Source organism: Scyliorhinus canicula, chromosome 10 (genome assembly GCF_902713615.1).
Source record: "Scyliorhinus canicula chromosome 10, sScyCan1.1, whole genome shotgun sequence".
In the NCBI taxonomy this organism is placed as follows: domain Eukaryota; kingdom Metazoa; phylum Chordata; class Chondrichthyes; order Carcharhiniformes; family Scyliorhinidae; genus Scyliorhinus; species Scyliorhinus canicula.
Window position 1 is genome coordinate 62,443,928 of NC_052155.1, and position 21,934 is coordinate 62,465,861.

The 21,934-nt window shown below is 43.5% G+C and overlaps 1 protein-coding gene across 2 annotated transcripts in view; it reads right to left on the minus strand.

Annotated features, from left to right (window-relative positions):
* The window catches only part of lrrc69 (leucine rich repeat containing 69), a 91,626-nt gene extending 72,316 nt beyond the window's left edge, over window positions 1–19,310 (minus strand). The window contains exons 1-2 of one of the 2 annotated variants that reach the window (XM_038809066.1): window positions 19,146–19,310; window positions 15,008–15,134 (exon numbers count right to left, since the gene is read on the minus strand). In XM_038809066.1, coding sequence (XP_038664994.1) covers window positions 15,008–15,134; window positions 19,146–19,310 — 292 coding nt within the window. Of the gene's footprint in view, window positions 1–15,007; window positions 15,135–19,133 lie in introns of both variants that reach the window. The other variant, XM_038809065.1, reaches the window with a different exon arrangement.
* Window positions 19,311–21,934: the final 2,624 nt, after the last annotated feature.

Below are 21,934 nucleotides of genomic sequence, written 5' to 3' on the forward strand. Positions count from 1 at the left end.
CTTGGATTTTGGCCTTGTCAGGTTCAATGTCATATGATGAGAGTTCATCACCTACAAATGTGACCTCAGTTACTCCAAATTGACACTTTTGCTTGTTGAGCTTCAGCCCATTTATTCTGACGCTTGTTAGAACTTTAAGCAATCTCGTATTGTGCACATCTATCGTTGAGCCCCAAACTATGATATCATCCTTATACTCACGTACACCTTCGATGCCTTCAATTACGTGCTCCATGGCATGCTGAAAACTTTCTTATGCTAAAATTATGCCAAACGGCATTCTCAGAAACCAGTACCATTCAAATGGCGTAATAAAAGTGCAGTATTTTGTAGTTTGTTCCTCTAGCTTTAGTTGCCAGAAACCTAGAGATGCGTCAAGTTTCAAACAGAATTGTGCACCAGCCATCTTTGATGTGATTTCCTCATGCTTTGGTATTTGGTGATGTCCGTTAAGATCTTTTAGATCCATGCATTTGGGAATATCGCCATTCTTTTTCTTTACACAAACCATGGAGTTTATCCAATCGGTAGGTTCTTCTATCTTTCTGATTGCTTTTAATTTTATCATTCTGTCTAGGTTCTTTTTGAGGCGATCCTGAAGAGGGGCAGGTACACTTTTTGGTGCCTGTATCGCATGTTTTGCATCCTCTTTGAGTTGTATCTTGTAAGTGAATGGTAGTGTACCAAAATCTGTGAACACATCGCTGAATTTGCTGATAATATACTCAGAATCGTCAAAATGGTGATCCAATCCTTTGTGGATGCCATATACCAACTGCACTAGACCTAATTCTTCACAAGACTGATCATCTAATAATGAATCCAAACCCGCGGGCACAATGTAGAATTAGACGGAATAAACTGTGTTCTTCACCACCACACTCAGGTCACAAGCACATTTAATGCTTGAACCATTATAATCTCTCAAGAGATATTTTATGATTTCTTCTATTAGGCTGAATTTTTAATTTTTTCAAATCAATCATGCTGATTAAATTGGCTTTGGCACCAGTGTCTAACTTCAATTGGACCACTGTACCGTTCACTTCAAGTGGCAGCAGCCATCAACCACATTTATTTTAAATGGAGCATCAGTTTGCATTTTTGTAAGCGCTGGAGAATTTTTTGATGTCTCCAAAAAATTATTCTTCTCTGTTATTACTCCAACAAACAGTGCTGTTTCGTTACAGGAGACTGTGCTGACTGATCTGGCATTGAGATTAGAGTAACAATTCTGTGCAAAGTGATTTTTTTTTCTCTGCATCTGGAACAAAACTTGCCAAACGCTGAACATGACCTTAATTTGTGCTTTGATCACATCTTTTACACAGAAATACTTCTCCAACCTGTTTGTTGGTGTGCGAATAGCCGTAGGAACTTTCCTGCCTTTTTTTGGAAGTATTTTGCCTTTTTGGCCATATAATATTCTTGTCGGATGGCCTGATTATATTCCAAAAACACTTGTAGCTAAAGCTATAAATGATTTACTTTAAAAATATATATTTTTATTAGGGTCTTTGCAAGTTTTTATAATGAGAACAATAACAGCGAAATAAACATGGTACAAAAAGCATTTCCACCCCCATCCCAGTCTTCACATCCCCCAACAATAAAACAAAAGTCTGGTCCTCCCCCCCCCCCCCCCCCCCCCACTCCACTTTTGGAATTCTGCTTCTGCTGACATTTTCATTTTCCCCGAGAAAGTCGACGAACGGTTGCCATCTCCGGGTGAACCCTACCATTCACCCTCTTAAGGCGAACTTTATTTTCTTGAGACTGAGAAACCCAGCCATGTCACTAACCCAGGTCTCTGCACTTGGGAGCTTTGAGTCCCTCCGCATTAATAAGATCCGTCTCCGGGCTACCAGGAAGACAAAGGCCAAGACGTCGGCCTCTTTCGCCCCCTGAACTCCCGGCTCTTCCGAAACACCAAAGATCGCCACCTCCGGACTCGGCACCACCCGTGTTTTGAGTACCGTGGACATTGCCTGAGTGAAACCCTGCCAAAACCCTCTAAGCTTCAGGCACGCCAAAAGCATGTGGACATGATTTGCTGGGCTTCCCGCGCACCTCGCACACCTGTCCTCTACCCCAAAAAACTTGCTCATCCGGGCCACCATCATGTGTGCCCGGTGAACTACCTTGAACTGTATCAGGCTAAGCCTGGCACATGATGAAGATGTGTTAATCCTGCTTAGGGCATCCACCCACATACTCACCTCTATCTCTCCTCCTAGCTCGTCTTCCCACTTGCCCTTAAGCTCTTTTCCTCCGATTCCAAAAGTTCCTGGTAGATATCTGATACCTTCCCATCTCCCACCCAGGTACTGGAGACTACTCTGTCCTGTATCCCCGTGGCGGCAGCCGCTGGAAGGCCGAAACATCCCTTCTCAAGAAGTCTCGCACTTGCAGATACCTACACCCGTTCCTAGATGGCAATTCAAATTTATCCCCCAGGGCTTTCAAGCTGGGAAAGCTGCCGTCTATAAATAGCTCCCCCATCCTCCTAATTCCTGCCCTTTGCCATCTCCGGAACCCATAATCCAGCCTACCCAGTACAAACCAATGATTGTTATAAATCGGGGTCCCAGCGATGCTTCCTTCACTCTCATATCTCCTCTACTGCCCCCAGATTCTCAGAGCCTCCACCACCACCACCGGACTTGTGGAGTATCGAGCCAGCGAGAACGGGAGAGGTGCCGTTATCAGTGCTCCCAAACTTGTGTCTTTACATGACGCCACCTCCATCCGCTCCCACACCGACCCCTCCCCCACTACCCACTTCCTAATCATGACTATATTAGCCGCCCAGTAGTAATTGCAAAAATTCGGCAGCGCCAACCCACCATCCCCCCAACTGCACTCCAGCAACACCTTCCTCACTCGCGGGGTTTTACCCGCCCACACAAAGCCCGAAATAACCTTATTTACTCGCTTGAAAAAGGCCCTCGGTATCACGATGGGGCGGCACTGAAAGACAAACAGAAATCTGAGGAGGACCATCATTTTCAGTCTGTATCCTTCCCACCAGTGATAGCGGGAGCGTGTCCCATCTCTTAAAGTCCTCTTTCATTTGTTCTACGAGACAGGATAGGTTTAACTTGTGCAATGCCTCCCTATAAATTATTTATTAACGTTCACTGTGGGTCAACTACAGACAAAACAACAGATGATTAACAGTATGATCATACAAGAAATCTCTCTTTTCCCTGCTCTCCACTCAGTCTGAGGTCACCTGATTCTAACATTCATTTATATACTAGTGAGACTCTTAGTGGTCAGTCGGTGAATTACAACACAACCATGATGCCACTGCAGATGTCATCTGCTGGTCACATGTAGCCAGAAAAAAAGCTTGCCTTTAATATGGAAAAAGTGTAATCATAATGTATGGCAGGTCAAAGATACATTTGGAAGAATGACCAAAGCTTTGTCAAAGAGGTAGATGTAACAAGTTAGAGGTAAAAAGACAGAGATGTTTAAGGAGAAAACTGCAGAGCATTGAGCAGAAGGTGCACCCAACTGTGGGGTAAAGGGAGAGGAAATGCACAAGCGATTAGAGTACAAGGAATGATGAAATTAGGGGGATAATTGTAAGGCTGGAGCAGGTTATAGCATTTCAGAAATCCAGGCCACTATCTCTATAACATTTGAAAACTGGAAGTCCCATCCCCAAATATAGCAGCTAAACTTTTCATGGAGATGACAATGGGCCTGGGTCGGATTTGCACATGTTCGTTTTGCGGAGGCACCTGCTTCCACTCATCTAATTTTCATGTTCCAGGTATGTGAAACACAACATGCACAGGTTAGACCTGGTAAGGGAAGGTCTGAACTCTATACATTACTTTGGAGAAGTAGGGATATGGTCCAGGGACACCTTTGGGGAGGAGGGAGGTCAGATGTCCGTTGGGAAAGGTAAGGTGTTACTTTGGAATTTCAAAAGTACACTTGGAACATGTGTAAAGAAATAAGTGCCTGAACCCAATAACTGTCAAGCTCATTGCAACTGTCATAGAGTCCAAATAAACTTTCAGAAGCAACTGTAAAAAGTATCAAAAGAAACAGTCAAAGGCAAATGTTAAGCTTTAAATTTAAACTCTTGCCCTTTAAATGCTGGGTTATTTCACTATGTCTGTTGACATAAGCTTGAGGGTTGCCATTACTGGATTAGTGCAGCATGACTGATTTTCCAACCTTCCATTATCACAGTGGGGTGCCCTCTACTTCACAGTTTGTCAGTTCCAAGCAGATATAGACTATTTTAACTGGCACAGTAAATTCCCATGTTTCTTTTATATGGGATTAAGAACTTGAATTAAATGTTTGTTTTTCAAGGTTATAGTTGAAGGAATGTAAATGTAATGAATTAATGTTTTTTAAAAAATAAAGTCCATAGTAGACACTTAGAACTTTATTTTGTTTGACCTCAACATAAGTCCTAATGTCTGCTGATGGTGGATACTGGGTGAATAGTTATGGAAGTTATAATGACAAAGAGTGATGGGTGGGGGCATGGGTTGGCATGAGTTGGCACTGGGGCCCTTTAAATTGGTGTGGAGGTGAGCATCTATGTTGGCATGAAGGGTTAGGGGCCACAAGGTTGTGGAAAGAGCGAGAGGGGACATGGATTCACATGGATGTGAATGTGTGGGTGATGAAGAGTTTTGAGGGGTAGGGGCTGGAAGGCTGCTTTTTGTTTTATGGCATTTTAAAAATCTTTGGGCATAGTGCCAAGCTCAGAGGCAGGCCTCCCATTCAGCCAGCCTCCACACCCTGCAGCTTCTACTCATTTTGCCAGCAGCGGACTTCCAGAGAACACCTCCACTGAAAAATGAAAATACCAATTTATGGGGCACTTTTCCCAGGTCAGGTTTGTGCAGCTGGGAAATGTTGTAAGGATCCACCTGTTTAATCCCATGTGCATTCCCTTTATTTACTTTTTTGTTACCAGTTCTGTTTGGTCTGGCCCAGTGATGATATATTTTAATGAATTTAGCTGGCAGCCAATCAACTACTTTGATTTCCTAGGACTTGACTGGCTCTCGGTGATGATTGGTGTTGGTGTCCGGAATGTTCTGCCAAACTCAGACAGCCTCCATTTTGTGGAGTGAAGTCCACTTTTTTGATTAAGCGGCTTGGAGAGCCATCGTTCTCATTTCTCTCTCTCTCTCCTGATGACCTCTAAGTCTTGAAGAAAAGGCCTTTCCCTCTCCATAGCCAGTTAAACCTCCAAGACGATTTTCTGCAACACCAGCTGCAGGCAGGATGGGTTAATTGAAAACCTCCTTTTAAAATCTGATAATTGGAGAACTCTAATCTTACCTCAGCAAGGCTGATAATTACGAGTTATGACTGAATGCAAATGCCCGAAAATCCAATCCAAATGGTGGTTTTTAACACTCTGCATCAACAACCACAGTCTTCCATATTTTAATCCCCTATCATTTTACCCATTTCCCTTCCTCTGTTTTGTGTGCGTTTGGGTAGAGGGTGGGACAGTTAAAGGGGAAAGTAATAGATTAGCAGGCGATTATTCTAGTTTAATTATTGCATATTTTAACTATTTTAATAATAATAATATTATAATTTTCTTGTTATAAATAATCAGTTTTTGTGTTTTACTTACAAATCTAGTGCCTGTTAGTCATTGGAGCAGTCTGGGGCCAAAGATCTCAAAAACTTTATAAGAATTATTGGGGATTTGAAAAAAAAGCAACCCAAATGGAGTGGTCAAAAACAAGGTGGACATTACCCCTGCAAAGTGAATTGAGCAGGAGGACCACAGGAAGTTTATACTGCCTTGTTAGAGTAGGAGTCTAAGGTATGAAGAAAGTTAATTGGACTTGTCTTAAAAGTAATTTGTAACCACTTCTTACCGTAAATCCATTGCCATTCCCTTCCGGTGAAAGAATGTCCCAGAGCAGACTTGCTTTGAAGGAAAGTGTACTTGACAGCACGGCATCAGTTAGTCAGGATGAGTGACAGCAAGAGACAGGTATAGCAAAGGTACTGAAGGAGCATAGACGGAGTTGTAGGGAAGCACCAAGAGGAACTCTGTTAACTACACATGGTGTTCAAAACGTTTGAACCAATCCAACCACATCCATCTCAACTATAATCTCTGAGGCTGGCTCAGTTAGAGACTGACGAACAATGCATGTTAGGTTAATTGAAAACCTCCTTTTAAAAGCTTATAATTGGATAACTCTAATCTTACCTCTGTGAGGGTGATAATTACAAGTTCTGACTGAATGCACATGCCAGAAGATCCAATTGAACTGGATTTTTCAACACTCCGCATCCTGTGAAGATAGCCGACGACAAAGTCTTCAATATCAGCAACCAGAATCTTCCATATTTTAATCCCCTATCATTTTATCCCTTTCCCTTCCTCTGTGTTCGCCTGTCTTGTGTGTGTTTGGGTAGAGGGTGGGACAGTCAAAGGGCAAAGTAATAGATTAGCAGGCCATTTCCATGTTTTAACACTTTTCTTGTTATAAATAAAGTTTTTTTGCTTTACTTACAAGTCTAGTGCTTGTTAGTCATTGGAGCAGTCCAAGGCCAAAGATCACAAAAACAATATAAGAATTATTTGTTAATTCATTTATATTGCGACTCCGGGTCAAGAGGGGCTGGAATTGACCATGCCCTAGCCCAGGGTGTCATAACTATGTCCGGATTTAGACGTTCTGATCCAGAAGCAAAAATCCAGGCCAGTGAAACATAAGGCCGTGTAGGATTTTATATATGAGATTACAAATACATTACAAACATTGTAAGTCAGTGAGGACATGGTCAAAGAATAAATAGGAATTGGTGCAAAAATGAATACAAGCAGCAGTATTTTGGAAGAGTTGGCATTTATGGAGTGTGCAGGATGGAAGACTGCCCAGAAGACAATTAGAATAGTCAGGTCAACAAAGGAATGGATGAATGTTTCAGGGGCAAATGGGTTGAGGTGAGGTAATCAATGGTGGGTGATACTGCAAACGTGAAACTAGGTAGCAGCTGCGATGGAGGGATTATGGACAAATAGGATGCCAATGTTGCAAAATGTCTGGTTCATCTTGAGACAGAGCTCAGGAAGAGAGTCAGTACTGCAGGCTGGGATATAACGTTTGTGGTGGTTAAAAATGATTATTTCTGTTTTTCCAATGATTAGCTTGCAGAAGCCATCCTTCATTCAAAACTAGATGTCAGACATTCAGTCTGAAACACAGGAGTAGTTGAGGCATTGACAGACACTGGAGAGAGGTATCACTCATTGTCATATACAAACTGACCCCTTGTCTGTGAATGGTATTGCAAAGCAGCAGCAAGATGATGAGGAAAGAGGTCAACAACACCTCTTTGGAGAACTCCAAAGGCAATGGTGTAGGCACAGAACTATAGGTCACTGTTGTAGATGTTTTAAAAACAGAGGAAACAAGCAAAGGCAATTCCACTATGCTAAACAATGGTGAGGCCTTGGAGGAGGATAATGTGGCAGAACATGTTAAAGATACAGAGAAGGCTCGTGACATGAGGGGGTGCAATGCATCATGATTATTCACATGGAATGTCATTCCATACTTGGTTTAAGACTATTTCAGTGCTTTTAAAGGAGCAGAAATCTGATAGCGGAGATTGAAGTAGGAAATTGCACGTGTGGGACCATTTGGGAGGCAATAATGTGTTCAAGGACATTGGTGAAGCAGGGAAGTTGGAGATAGTACAAAACTTGCAAGGTCATTGGAGTTGACGGTGAATTATTTTCAGTTGGGGAGTGATGATAGTTGTTTTAAAAGGGAGAGGCACAGCATTTGAGAAGAAAGAATAATTTACAAGGTTAGTTAGCATTTGTGCCAGGAAGGTAAGTGGAGTTTGCAAGTGGAGTAAGAAGGTAAAAGAAACAGGTGATAGGTCTCATGGATGAGCTGATTAGAAGGCATAAGGGAGGCGAGAGAGAAGCAAAAGGAGTTCAAAGCTAAGTCAAGGGGAAGCTAACCATACTGAAACTAATCCAAGCCATTGTTAAGATTAGAATTGATAGTACTACATCTTTTCCTGTATGTGGATATAGCTGACACAGTTGTCATGATTTAGAGCAGTTACAGTTGAGTACGTAACTTGAAATGTGAGCAAAACAACAAAGATTTCAAGGCAACTGACGGCAAAACAGTTTTGACTCCAATGTAACAGCTTGATTTGACCCAGTAATCAATGCACATAATGATGTCAAAATGTTATGATCATTGTGAAACTGCCTATCTAAGTACCTCTACATATCTGACCACACCTTTCCCCAAATACACCTGCAAGGAGTTTTAAACATGTGTAACCAAGCAAAATGGGAACAGGCACTATGTACACATTTATTTATACATTCAGAATATTGGTACATATTGCAAGTACCTACCTGCAGTATCATTACACAATTTTAGAATAAATTGGAACACCTGCAACTAGAGGGCGTAACATAAGACAGATACTGATTAATGTGTCTCACTCACATTAAAGAAATAAGACAAATTCCAAATGTGAGTTACTGTATTAGAGTGCCCTCTAAAGGTTGAGTTTGAAGATTATTTTCCAGGCTCTAAATGTGGCAAAATGATTTGTAATATACTTAGTCAACTTCTTTACGGTTTCTTTTCTTAATTTTAGTTTCACTTTGCTATGAAACTTTCCTTTCGGTTCAGTTTATTTTTTAAGCAAATTTTAATTGATGGTCATCACTTGAAAGGTAAGATTTAGGTAAAGGTGTCCTCACCACAAAATGGAATTTCTCCAGTAAACTGCAACAGCTCATGTGACTTCCTACAATCACAAACAAATCTCGGAAAAGCGTGAAACAAAATGTCAGGACTTGAAGAAAAATAAAATCTGGCAGCAAAAACAAATGAAAACCAGGAACAGGCATACCTAAATTATATACTGAAATCTTGCAGCTATGCATACTTCCGGCGGGATTCTCCGTTCCTGAGACAAAGTGTTGACTCCGGCGCAGGATTCGTGGAGTTCCATGACAGGAAAACTGGTGCCACACCTGGACCGGTTCAGCGTCTGTTAAGGGGCTAGCACCGGCACCACGTGGAAGACAATCAATTCCAACGGTGCCGGATTCGGCAGCTTCGAGATTGACACCGCATATATACACTTCACTCCCCACCACACCATCCCAGCCAACAAGATGGCAGCGAAGAGAGTGGCCCCAAGATTCACTGACGCCCCTGGGTCATTGTCCGTGTGGAGTTTGCACATTCTCCATGTGTCTGCATGGGTTTCACCCGCACAACCCAAAAGATTTACAGGTTAGGTAGATTGGTCATGCTAAATTGTCCCTTAATTGGAAAAAAAAATAATTGGGGACTCTAAATTTTTTTTTTAAAGATTATTTTTTTAGAAGATTCACCGATGCTGAGCTGGAGATCCTCCTGGACGCTGTGAAGGAGAGGCGGTTGACCCTGTACCCCGGCCCGGGAAGGAGGCTGCCAGTCAGCCAGTTCAAATGTCCCCCTCCTCCTCCCCGGCCCTGGCAGGGCCCCAGCCAGCCTGACCAGTGTGCGGCCCAGTAGCTCATGACTACACCTCTCTGTGTCCTACCCCCTCTCTCTCCCACAGCAGCCATAATGCTGGTTTCACGATTTTTGAAAGCACAAGTGAACCGTGCCATCGGGAACTCGGCCCATTGGAGGAGGAAAATCGCGGAGGTCAAGGAGCATATCGGGTTGGGCCGCTAATGATATGCAAACAGTGTTTACTGTACATGCTTTCCGGACCGCATTGACGTTACTGTCAAGGTGACGGAGAATTGCGATTCTGGCGTCGGAACAGATTCTCCATCCAATAGCTTTTCCTGATTTCAGCGTCAGCCAATGGAGAATCCGCCTTTCACCTCTGCAAGGCATTATTTATTTGCGATATTTGTGTCAGTTTTTCTAACAGGACACTGCCTATGCCAAATACCAGACTCTGACCTTTGACTCACTATTGACAGCATCACAGATGATCAACTGATGATTATATAACCAAATCTAAAGATCACTTATTTGGTCTCCAAAAGGTGTCAGAATTCAATTACATTCATGAAGATTCAAAGGAACATTTAATTGGGCATCAGAATAATCAGAAACATATTGCGGAGGAAGAATTGTTTTTATTGGAAGTCAAACATGCCAATTACAAAATGCTATATTTACAACTTGGGTGAAGAACCAGAGGGCTTCTAGTGCCACTGAACTACACTAATATAGGTCTCTAATCTTGAGGGGTAAATGGAGAAAACCAGAGGGTTACCCTTGGTTGTAGCTATTTGTGATCCTCTATAAATATATTTTGTTAATTTGTAGCTTATCTTGCTGTAATGTGACTGAATAGAGGTGGTATAAGAAAGGTGAAAAGATAATGGTTCAAATCTTCCTGGGAGTGGCAATCACAATCAGATTGCCACTCCGCTTCTATCTTCTTACCTTGCACCCAACAAACATTTCTTCCTTGGATCTCTGAACAAGGCCAGGAAGTAGTGGTGCACATTGGTACCAACAACGTAGGTAGGAAAAGAGGTGTGAATGTAATAAACAAAGTTAGGGAGTTAGGCTGGAAGTTAAAAGCAAGGACAGACAGAGTTGTCATCTCTGGTTTGTTGCCGGTGCCACGTGATAGCGAGGCTAGGAATAGGGAGAGAGTGCAGTTGAACCTGTGGCTGCAGGAATGGTGTAGGAGGGAGGCCTTAAGGTATTTGGATAATTGGAGCGCATTCTGGGGAAGGCGGGACCTGTACGAGCAGGACGGGTTGCATCCGAACCAGAGGGGTACCAATATCCTGGGAGGGAGGTTTTCTAGTACTCTTCAGGAGGGTTTAAACTAATTTGGCAGGGGAATGGGAACCGGATTTTTAGTCCAGTAACTAATGTAGCCGATTATCAGGACGTCAAAGCGTGTAGTGAGGCAGTGGGGAAGGAAACACTGACAAAGGAGAGTACTTGCAGGCACGGAGATGGGTTGAAGTGTGTATACTTCAATGCAAGAAGCATCAGGAATAAGGTAGGTGAACTTAAGGCATGGATCGGTACTTGGGACTACGATGTGGTGGCCATCACGGAAACTTGGATAGAAGAGGGGCAGAAGTGGTTGTTGGAGGTTCCTGGTTATAGATGTTTCAATAAGATTAGGGAAGGTGGTAAAAGAGGTGCGGGGGTTGCATTATTAATTAGAGATAGTAGAACAGCTGCAGAAAGGCAGTTCGAGGAGGATGTGCCTACTGAGGTAGTATGGGTTGAAGTCAGAAATAGGAAAGGAGCAGTCACCTTGTTGGGAGTTTTCTATAGGCTCCCCAATAGCAGCAGAGATGTGGAGGAACAGATTGGGAAACATATTTTGGAAAGGTGCAGAAGTCACAGAGTAGTAGTTATTGGTGACTTCAACGTCCCACATATAGAGTGGAAACTCTTTAGATCAAATAGTTCGGATGGGGTGGTGTTTGTGCAGTGTGTCCAGGAAGCTTTTCTAACACAGTATGTAGATTGTTCGACCAGAAGGGAGGCCAGATTGGATTTGGTACTTGGTAATGAACCAGGGCAAGTGATAGATTTGTTCGTGGGGGAGCATTTTGGAGATAGTGACCACAATTCTGTGACTTTCACTTTAGTAATGGAGAGGGATAGGTGAGTGCAACGAGGCAAGGTTTACAATTGGGGGAAGGGTAAATACGATGCTGTCAGACTGAAGTGCATAAGTTGGGAACATAGGCTGTCAGGGAAGGATACAATTGAAACGTGGAACTTGTTCAAGGAACAAATACTACGTGTCCTTGATATGTATGTCCCTGTCAGGCAGGGAAGAGATGGTCGAGTGAGGGAACCATGGTTGACAAGAGAGGTTGAATGTCTTGTTAAGAGGAAGAAGGATACTTATGTAAGGCTGAGGAAACAAGGTTCAGACAGGGTGCTTGAGGGATACAAGATAGCCAGGAGGGAACTGAAGAAAAGGATTGGGAGAGTTAAGAGAGGGCATGAAAAATCTTTGGCAGGTAGAATCAAGGAAAACCCTAAGGCCTTTTACACATATGTGAGAAATATGAAAATGACTAGAGTGAGGGTAGGTCCGATCAAGAACAGTAGCGGGAGATTGTGTACTGAGTCAGGACAGATAAGAGAGGTCTTAAACGAGTACTTTTCTTCAGTATTTACGAATGAGAGGGGCCATATTGTTGGAGAGGACAGTATGAAACAGACTGGTAAGCTCGAGGAGATACTTGTTAGGATGGAAGATGTGTTGGGCATTTTGAAAAACTTGAGGATAGACAAGTCCCTCGGGCCTGACGGGATATATCCAAGGATTCTATGGGAAGCAAGAGGTGAAATTGCAGAGCCGTTGGCAATGATCTTTTCGTCCTCACTGTCAACAGGGGTGGTACCAGGGGATTGGAGAGTGGAGTGTCGTGCCCCTGTTCAAAAAAGAGAATAGGGATAACCTTGGGAATTACAGGCCAGTTAATCTTACTTCGGTGGTAGGTAAAGTAATGGAAAGGGTACTGAGGGATATGATTTCTGAGCATCTGAAAAGACACTGCTTGATTAGGGATAGTCAGCACGGATTTGTGAGGAGTAGGTCTTGCCTCACAAGTCTTATTGAATTCTTTGAGGAAGTGACCAAGCATATGGATGAAGGTAAAGCAGTGGATGTGGTGTACATGGATTTTAGTAAGGCATTTGATAAGGTTCCCCATGGTAAGCTTCTGCAGAAAGTAAGGAGGCATGGGATAGTGGGAAATCTGGCCAGTTGGATAACGAACTGGCGAACCGATAGAAGTCAGAGAGTGGTGGTGGATGGCAAATATTCAGCTTGGAGCCCAGTTACCAGTGGCGTACCACAGGGATCAGTTCTGGGTCCTCTGCTGTTTGTGATTTTCATTAATGACTTAGATGAGGGAGTTGAAGGGTGGGTCAGTAAATTTGCAGACGATACGAAGATTGGTGGAGTTGTGGATAGTGAGGAGGGTTGTTGTCGGCTGCAAAGAGACATAGATAGGATGAAGAGCGGGACTGAGAAGTGGCAGATGGAGTTTAACCCTGAAAAGTGTGAGGTTGTCCATTTTGGAAGGACAAATATGAATGCGGAATACAGGGTTAACGGTAGGGTTCTTGGCAACGTGGAGGAGCAGAGAGATCTTGGGGCCTATGTTCATAGATCTTTGAAAGTTGCCACTCAAGTGGATAGAGCTGTGAAGAAGGCTTATGGTGTGCTAGCGTTCATTAACAGAGGGATTGAATTTAAGAGCCGTGAGGTGATGATGCAGCTGTACAAAACCTTGGTAAGGCCACATTTGGAGTAGTGTGCAGTTCTGGTCGCCTCATTTTAGGAAGGATATGGAAGCTTTGGAAAAGGTGCAAAGGAGATTTACCAGGATGTTGCCTGGAATGGAGAATAGGTCTTACGAGGAAAGGTTGAGGATGCTCGGCCTTTTCTCATTAGAACGGAGAAGGATGAGGGGCGACTTGATAGAGGTTTATCAGATGATCAGGGGAATAGATAGACAGTCAGAGACTTTTTCCCCGGGTGGAACAAACCATTACAAGGGGACATAAATTTAAGGTAAATGGTGGAAGATATAGGGGGGTCGTCAGAGGTAGGTTCTTTATCCAGAGAGTAGTGGGGGCATGGAATGCACTACCTGTGAGTAGTTGAGTCGGAAACATTAGGGACCTTCAAGCAGCTATTGGATAGGTACATGGATTACAGTAGAATGATGGGGTGTAGATTAATTTGTTCTTAATCTAGGACAAAAGTTCGGCACAACATCGTCGGCCGAAGGGCCTGAATTTTTCAATGTTCTATGTTCTAAGGCCTCTTCAGAAATGTGCAGTACATTGATTCTGGGAGTCCTTGTTTGTAGGGCAGGATATTAGGGAAGGCTGTGCCATTCTCCCTTTTCTATGGCACTAGCTGCCCGATATCAGTAAGTGTAAAGATCCAAAAGTCACTTTGAGAAGCTACAGAGAGAAGCTAAGTGCGTAAGGTAAGTGGGTGAAGGTGTAGGGTTGCAGCTGGGTGGGTGAAAGATAGGGTGGCAGAGAGGGTAGGGTGGCAGGATTAGGGGATAAAGTGGTCGGTCATTGAGAGGTAAAGTGGTAGATGGGTGGGTGGGGGTAAGGTGGGTCCGGAGGTTGTTGGGAGGGGAAAGCAGGTGGTTGTGGCGAGGGGGGGAGGGGGTGGGGTGTATTTGGGAGGTCCAGTGGGGAGTCAGGGGTCAGTAGTATACTTCCTCAGAAGTTAGAACTTGTTTTAATCCTTAAAACTCTTCCTGGTAACTATTCTGAAAAATGACTCTGAACTAGCTAACGTCTCCGACTCTAACTCAGAGTTTCGGAGGGTTCCAGGCGCAAGTAAATTGCCCATCAAAAGTCCAAACTTCCCAAATAATTCTCACGTAGTCAGTGTGTCAGGACTTCTGAGGGGTCGCCTCGTGCAACTTGGGGACTACTTCCAGGGCAAGACTATCGAGAGATTGGAATTTCTGGGCCAATAAAACTGACACTATCCATGAACGTTGAATGATTTATTTCAGCATAGTCCCAAAATGTAAACTAAATACTGTGGTTGTAATTGCAATAGATAAATGTATATACTACAACAAATATTCATACACTATGGAATGCAAAATCTAATAGACATTTGCATGTTCCATTTTTGTCTATTTGTTGCCTCTTCCTAACAACTGATCACAGTAAGACATCTTACAACACCAGGTTTCAAATCGCTAGCTTTTGGAGCGCAGCTCCTTCATCAGGTGATGAAGGAGCTGCGCTCCGAAAGCTAGTGGTTCAAAACAAACCTGTTAGACTTTAACCTGGTGTTGTAAGACTTCTTACTGTGCTCACCCCAGTCCACCGGCAGCATCTCCACGTCAAAACAACTGATCTACAGAATAGTTCACAAATCTAAAATGAATGTAACCAACTTTCATAATTAAATAATTGATTTGAACAATACGAACAAGAATTGAGAGTGTATTTATATTTACCAAACACACTTGGAGACAATGTTTCTAGCTTGTTACCAAACAAGTGGAGCTTCTTCAGTTGTCTTAGATGCTTCAAAACGTCTGGAAGCTCTTCGAAGGAATTATTTCCTAAGTTGAGCTCTGTCAACTACAAAATAGATATAAAGATTTTAATATACTTTGAAACAAAAATAGTCAACTATGCTTATACAATAGCTGCTGTCACCATATTAGGGATGTCCAAGTTATCTTGTTTGCATTCATGGGCTGCTTAGGTTCACATTCTACATGGCTCAGGGTTCACATATAAAGTTTGGATTTAGAAAAAATCTGTAAACTTTGGACATCGGAAACACACAAAATAATGCTGTGAATATATCAGAACTTAGGCAGTTATAATATTTATAGGTACCAACAAAAAACAATGGTGATAACATGAGTAATTTCAAAAAACTCAGTCTATGAATTTAAAAGAAACAAAACAGATAATAAGAAATAAGTGAAAATAAGACTGAGCTCCCTGAACTTCTTAGACAGGATTGTGGGGCACATGTTGGCGCACTATTTGTAACTTGGACACCACTACACTAGATAATAACAGCGTAAAATCACTTATTTAAAACTTATTTTATCATTGTGAGCTGTATTGCACAGAGATTAAAAGTCAGCAGATAGTTGGTAAAAGATGTGAGTTTTAAGGTTTGTAAAGGCAAGGAGATTGAGGGAAAATATTCAGAATGTAGGGCTTATGTGGCTGGAGATATGGCCACCAGTGGTGAGGCAAAAGGAGGGCAGGGCTACACAAATTATGAAAGTCAGAAGAATGGAGAGTTCTGCCGAGGGGGGTGGTGGGAGGGGGTTGGGGGGAGGGGTGGGTTACTGCAGGAGGTTAGAGAGAAAGTAAGGGGTAAAAGCCATGAAGGGATTTAAAGTTTAACACTTATAGTTTGAGGTTATGGGAGAAGAGCTGGAGCCAATGTGAGACAGTGAGTATAAGGGGTAATGGGAGAGTGAGACTTTAAGCAAAATAGGATGCAGGCAACACAGTTTTGGATGAGCAGAAGTTTATGAAAAGTGCAGGATGGGAGGTTGATCATGAGAGCATTGGAATCTGAGAATCCATAAATGACAAAGACATGGATGAAGATTTCATGGCAGATGAATTGAGGTTGGGAAGACGTGGCGATGTTATGGAGATGGAATGTAGGGGTCTGGATTCTCTGTTCCTGGGACTAAATGTTGACGCCGGGGCAGGATTCGTGGACTTTCACAAGAGCAAAACTTGCACTGAACCTGACGGAGAATTGCGATTTGGCATCAAATTGGCGCCTGCCGCGATTTTGGCATCGGAACCTATTCTCTGACAATCGCATTTTCCAACTTCAGAGTCAGCCAACGGAGAATCCCGCACAGGGTCTCTGTGATAAAGAGGGTTTCTAAGTGAAAGTGCAACTTGGAAATTCACTAAAATGCGAAAGTTGCAAATAGTCTGACTTAACCTGAGACATTTGTCAGCGAATGGTAGAGAATGGAACTGATGATAAAGATAAAAGTTTTGTGGCACAAGTCAGGTAACAGCATTGGCAGTCCTGATGTCTGGCTGCAGTAAATTACACCTTAAAGAAGACCGACAGTTTAACAGTAGGGGGATATGGTGGATGGGAGGTGGTGTTGTGTTGGGAGTGGTGGTGGGTGTTGGATGGGGGCAACAGTACAGGAGAGTGGAGTTGCACGTTTTATCAAGAGTGGGAACAGCAGTGGTAATGGTGGGTAGGTGCAGTAGGCATGATTGTGACTTTGGTTAACAGTGGATGGGAGTTAAATAGAATGGTGATTAGAAGGTGAGGTTTACAATAAGTGGAAGCAGGGGGTTACAGTGGGTAGGGGGGTAATTTTGAAGGGTATATAAGTGAATATAATGGAATTACGGTGAGTGGGAGGGCGGAATTAATGGTGTTCAGGTGAGGATTCGGGCGGCACGATGGCACAGTGCTTAGCACTGCTGCCTCACAGCTCCAGGAACCCGGGTTAAATTACGGCCTCAGGTGACTTTGTGTGTGGAGTTTGCGCTTTCTTCTTGTGTCTGCATGGGTTTCCTCCAGGTGCTCCAGTTTCCTCCCATAGTCCAAAGGTATGCAGGTTAGGTAGATTGGCCATGCTAAATTGTCTCTTAGTGTCCAAAAGGTTAGGTGGGGTTACTGGGTTACGGGGATAGGATGGAGGCATGGGTTTAAGTAGAATGCTCTTGCCAAGGGTCGGTGCAAATGGGCCAAATGGCCTCCTGTGCACTGTAAATTCTATGATTCTATAAGTTGGAGGACTGATGTTAGGGGATTTGGAGTAGGCATTAAGGGGATTCGGGGCAAGGATTTACAGGCATTCCAGGGAAAGGGCACTGCGGGGAGTTTGAGTGGTGGAGACAATTTACAAGGGATCTGTATGCCTGTGGGATAGGAGGTTATGATTGAACGGAATGGGTGATTTAAAAGAAAAAAAGACACATTTATATCTCATCATCACAGAACGTCTGATGTGTTTTAAATCAACGAAGGCCATTTTGAAGTGTTATTGTTGTTAATGTAGGAAAGGAAATACAGAATCCAATTTGAGCACAGCAAGTTGCCAGAAACATGATAGTGAACAACTAATCTGTTTTTGTGAAGTTGATTGAGTAACAAATATTGGACACGGCTTCAGGGATAACTCCCCTGTTCATCTTCAATAATACCATGGGATATTTACATCTACCTGAGATGGCATACAGGGCCTGTTTAACATCTGAAAAATGGTGACAGTGCAGAGCTGCCACAGCGCTGCACTAGCACGTCAGTCTCAATTTTTATGCTCACATCCAGAAGTGCAGCTTGAACCTATAACTTTTGATTCAGAGGTGAGAGTGCAGCCAACTGTGTCAATAATAATAATAACCTTTTATTGTCACAAGTATGAAGTTACTGTGAAAACCTCCGAGTCACCACATTCCGGCACCTGTTCGGTTAAGCTGATACGGGAATTGAACCCGCACTGTTGGTCTTGTTCTGCATCACAAACCAACTGTCTAGCCCACTGAGCTAAACCAGCCAAAAATACATACTTAAGAAGAATACTGGGTGGAGCTGATATTTAGGTGAATTAAGTTAAATTGGGGTAAATACAGGGCTGGGGATTATGGTCAACATGGAGGTGAATATAGGGTGGAGGATTAAAATGAATACAGGTTGAGATGGCAGGAATATAGGGCTGGAATTTAGATGAATACGGGGCTCGGATTAGGGTGAATAAGGCATTTAGAGTCAGGTGACTATGAGACTAGGATTCGGGTGAATACAGTATAAAGTTAATATGGTGCTGGGATTGGGGTTAATATGGAATGCATTATGCTGATTAGGCCAGGTACTGGTAGGGATTGGGTTGAATTTGGGACTGGGGTGAATATGGGATGGGATGAGTTGAAAGAGATTAAATTGGGGTGAATTTGGTATTGGGATAAATGCAGGGGTGGGACCGAGTTGAATACGGGGCTCGGATTGGGTTGAATATGTAGCAGGGATTGGGATGAATATGATGTTGGAGTGAATATGGAGCAGATATTGCAATGAATGGGAGGAGGGATTGGAGTAATATGGCGTTGGGGTGAATATGGGGCAGGTATTGGGATAATTGGGATAAACAGGGGGCAGGAATTTGGGTGAGTTGGAGTGGGGGTGAGGAATGTGATAAATTCAGGATTGGGATTACAGTGAATATTGGGATGGGATTATGTTCATCAAGAGCAGGTATTGGGATAATCAGGAGGCAGGGATTTGGGTGAGTTGGAGTGGGGGTGAGGAATGTGATAAATTCAGGATTGGGATTACAGTGAATATTGGGATGGGATTAAGTTCATCAAGAGCAGGTATTGGGATGATCAGGAGGCAGGGATTTGGGTGAGTTGGAGTGGGGGTGAGGAATGAGATAAATACATGGTTGGGATGGCAGTGAATATTGGGATGGGATTATGCACAGCAGGGGAGGGATTAGAGTGAATATGAAGCTGGGACTGGTTTGAATATGGGAGTGCAGTGAATGTGGGGGCGGATCAGGATATGTTTTTGTAGTAAACATGGGCAGCTGGATGTTCTGTTCTTGCTGCCTCTCCGACTCTTACATTGTTGAGCACCTGTAGCTCCGCGGGGAGGTCGCTGAGTTGGTTGTTTTTCAGATGGAGGCGGCTCAGTTCGAACAACCTTCCCACCGCCTTCGGGACCCGGCTCAGATTCTTGCCGTTCAGGTCCAGCTGCGTTGCATTTCCCCGGAGGGCCTTAAGCACCAGCCGGTCCGCCATCTCCCATCACCGCGTCCCGTCTCCAGGGAGACGAGGCCAGCGCGCAGGCGCAGGATGATGCGCCCTCTATAGCCGGCTGACTGAATCACACTAAGTGTCCAGCAGACAGGGTGGAATATACTGGGTCTACCTGTTTCTCAATATCGTGCTCAGTTCTCACTCCACAGGTCTAATTCAAACCAGTGAGTTAATGCTGGCAAAAGGGGATGATCACTCCGTTTACCCACAAACAATTAATCGGATAATCTTGAAAACAATGGTCACCAGGTTCAATATAGATCAGCGATCATAGACAAGCAAGTGTTATGTGGGCACTCTGCGACTGCCCTTCATGCCCTTAATAATAATAATCGCTAATTGTCACAAGTAAGCTTCAATTAAGTTACTGTGAAAAGCCCCTAGTCACCACCTTCCTGAGGCCAGTATGGGGATTGAACCCTCGCTGCTCGCCTTGTTCTGCATTACAAGCGAGCTGTTCAGCCCACTGTGCTAAACCAGCCCTTGAAGGTGATAACAGCTATTCATGGGGGGAGGAGCGACACCGAAGACAATCTCAGAACCTGATTAGGTTTCATGAGATGTAGGGTAATGTATTTACATGCCTGGGGGCTGGTTAATAAACAGAACAAAATTGGAATCAACGGGTCATTTTTTGGGTTTTTGTGAACGCCAGCAGTGGATACTTCAAGGATCACTGCTTGACCCTCAATAATTTACCGTCCATATCAATGCGTTAGGATGAGGGGACTGATTACAATAGAACCTTTCTATCTCAGAACGTTTGGGACTGAGTCATTTCTGGATTTTGGAATTTTCAGGATTATAGAATGACGTTGGAATGCCCAGCCACACGTATATGAATCATAAAATACTGTAGATATAAATAATTACAGGAAGCATGAAACAAAATGATGTGTTATGTACTTTGGAATAACACAGGCTGCAACTGGATGCAGTTTTAACCAAAATATACTCCAGACCTTGAAGTTAGTTCAATCTGATTTATTGAACCAGTAGCACAGTTAGCACAGTTCTCTATGAGTTTGACACTCTGCTAACCTAAGTGTGGTTACTCTGTCTGACTGAACCAGACTAGCCATGTGCTGGAGGTGTGATACTGTACATACACCCTGACTCACTCTGTCGATGTTCATCAGTGGAAAGAGGCAGAGTGTGAGTGCCTCGTGCCTTTTATAGTGAGATACCACCCCTGAGTATCCTGCCTGCTCATTGGTCATGTCCTGTTCTCTATGTTCATTAGCTGTTTGTATGTGCCTGTCTGTATATCATTATCTGCATGTCTGCATATCATGACACAGGAAACATTATAAAGTAGTAATAAAATTTGGTTCTACTCATTCAAATACTGAATCTTCCATGTTTCCATTCCTGAAGTGCTATATCAAAATAATTTCACGAGTTGCGTGGGTCCGCTCAAAAAAGTTCCAAACAACTGGTGTTTATGAACAATAGATTTCAGGACCGCACAGGTTGCAGTCGATATCAAATTTACTGAATATACTCAGCTAGGTGGGAAAGTAAGCTGTTAGAAGGGAGTTATGTAGGTTAAATAAGCAGTCCGGAAGATGGCTTTTATGAGTGGCACGGTGCCACAGTGGGTAGCACTGCTGCTTCATAGCGCCAGGGACTAAGGTTCAACTCAGGACTTGGGTGACTGGCTATGTGAAGTTTTCACTTTCTCCCCCTGTCTGCGTGGGTTTCCTCCTATAGTCCAAAGTTGTGCAGGTTAGGTGGGGAGTATAGATAGGGTGCTCTTTCACAGGGTCGGTGCAGATTTGATGGGCCAAGAGCACATGTGGCATAGTGGCTAGCACTGCTGCCTCACAGCTCCAGGGACCCAGATTTAATCCTAGCCTTGGGTGACTGTGTGGAGTTTGCACTTTCTCCGTGTCTGCATGGGTTTTCTCCGGGTGCTCCGATTTTGTCCAAAAGTCCAAAGATGTGCAAGTTAGGTGGATTGGCCATCCTAAATTGCCCCTTGGTGTCCAAAAAGGTTAGGTGTGGTTACTGGGTTATGGGGATAGGGTGGCAGCATGGGCTTAAGTAAGGTTCTCTTTGCAAGGGCTGGTGCAGTCTAGAAGGCTGAATGCCTCCTTCTACACTGTAAATTCTATGATTGTTCTACGATATGGTCTCCTTCTGCACTATAGCAATTCTATAATTCTATATGGTCTTTGGAAACAAACGTTCTGAGATAGAAAGGTTCTAATGTAATTCTTTGGTAGGAGGACTAGGCAAGATTTTTTTTTTTAAAGATGAGAGACTAGTAAATACTGGAGTGGAGAAAGATTTGGGTGTCCTTGCAAATGAATCTCAAAGCTAAAATGCAGGTACAGCCAGCAATTAGGAAGTCAAATTATATATTAGCCTTTACGGCAAGTGGATGTATAAAGGATACCTGGAATATTGTGTGCAGTTTTGGTCTCCTTACCTGAGGAAGGATGTTCTTGCTCTAGAGGGAGTGCAGCAAAGATCAACTAGACTGATTCCTGAAATTGCAGGACTGACATATGAGGAGAGATTGAATCAGTTCGGATTGCATTCGCTGGTGTTCAGAAGAATCAGAGGGTGGGGGGTGGGGGGGGGGGGGGGGGCGGGGATGG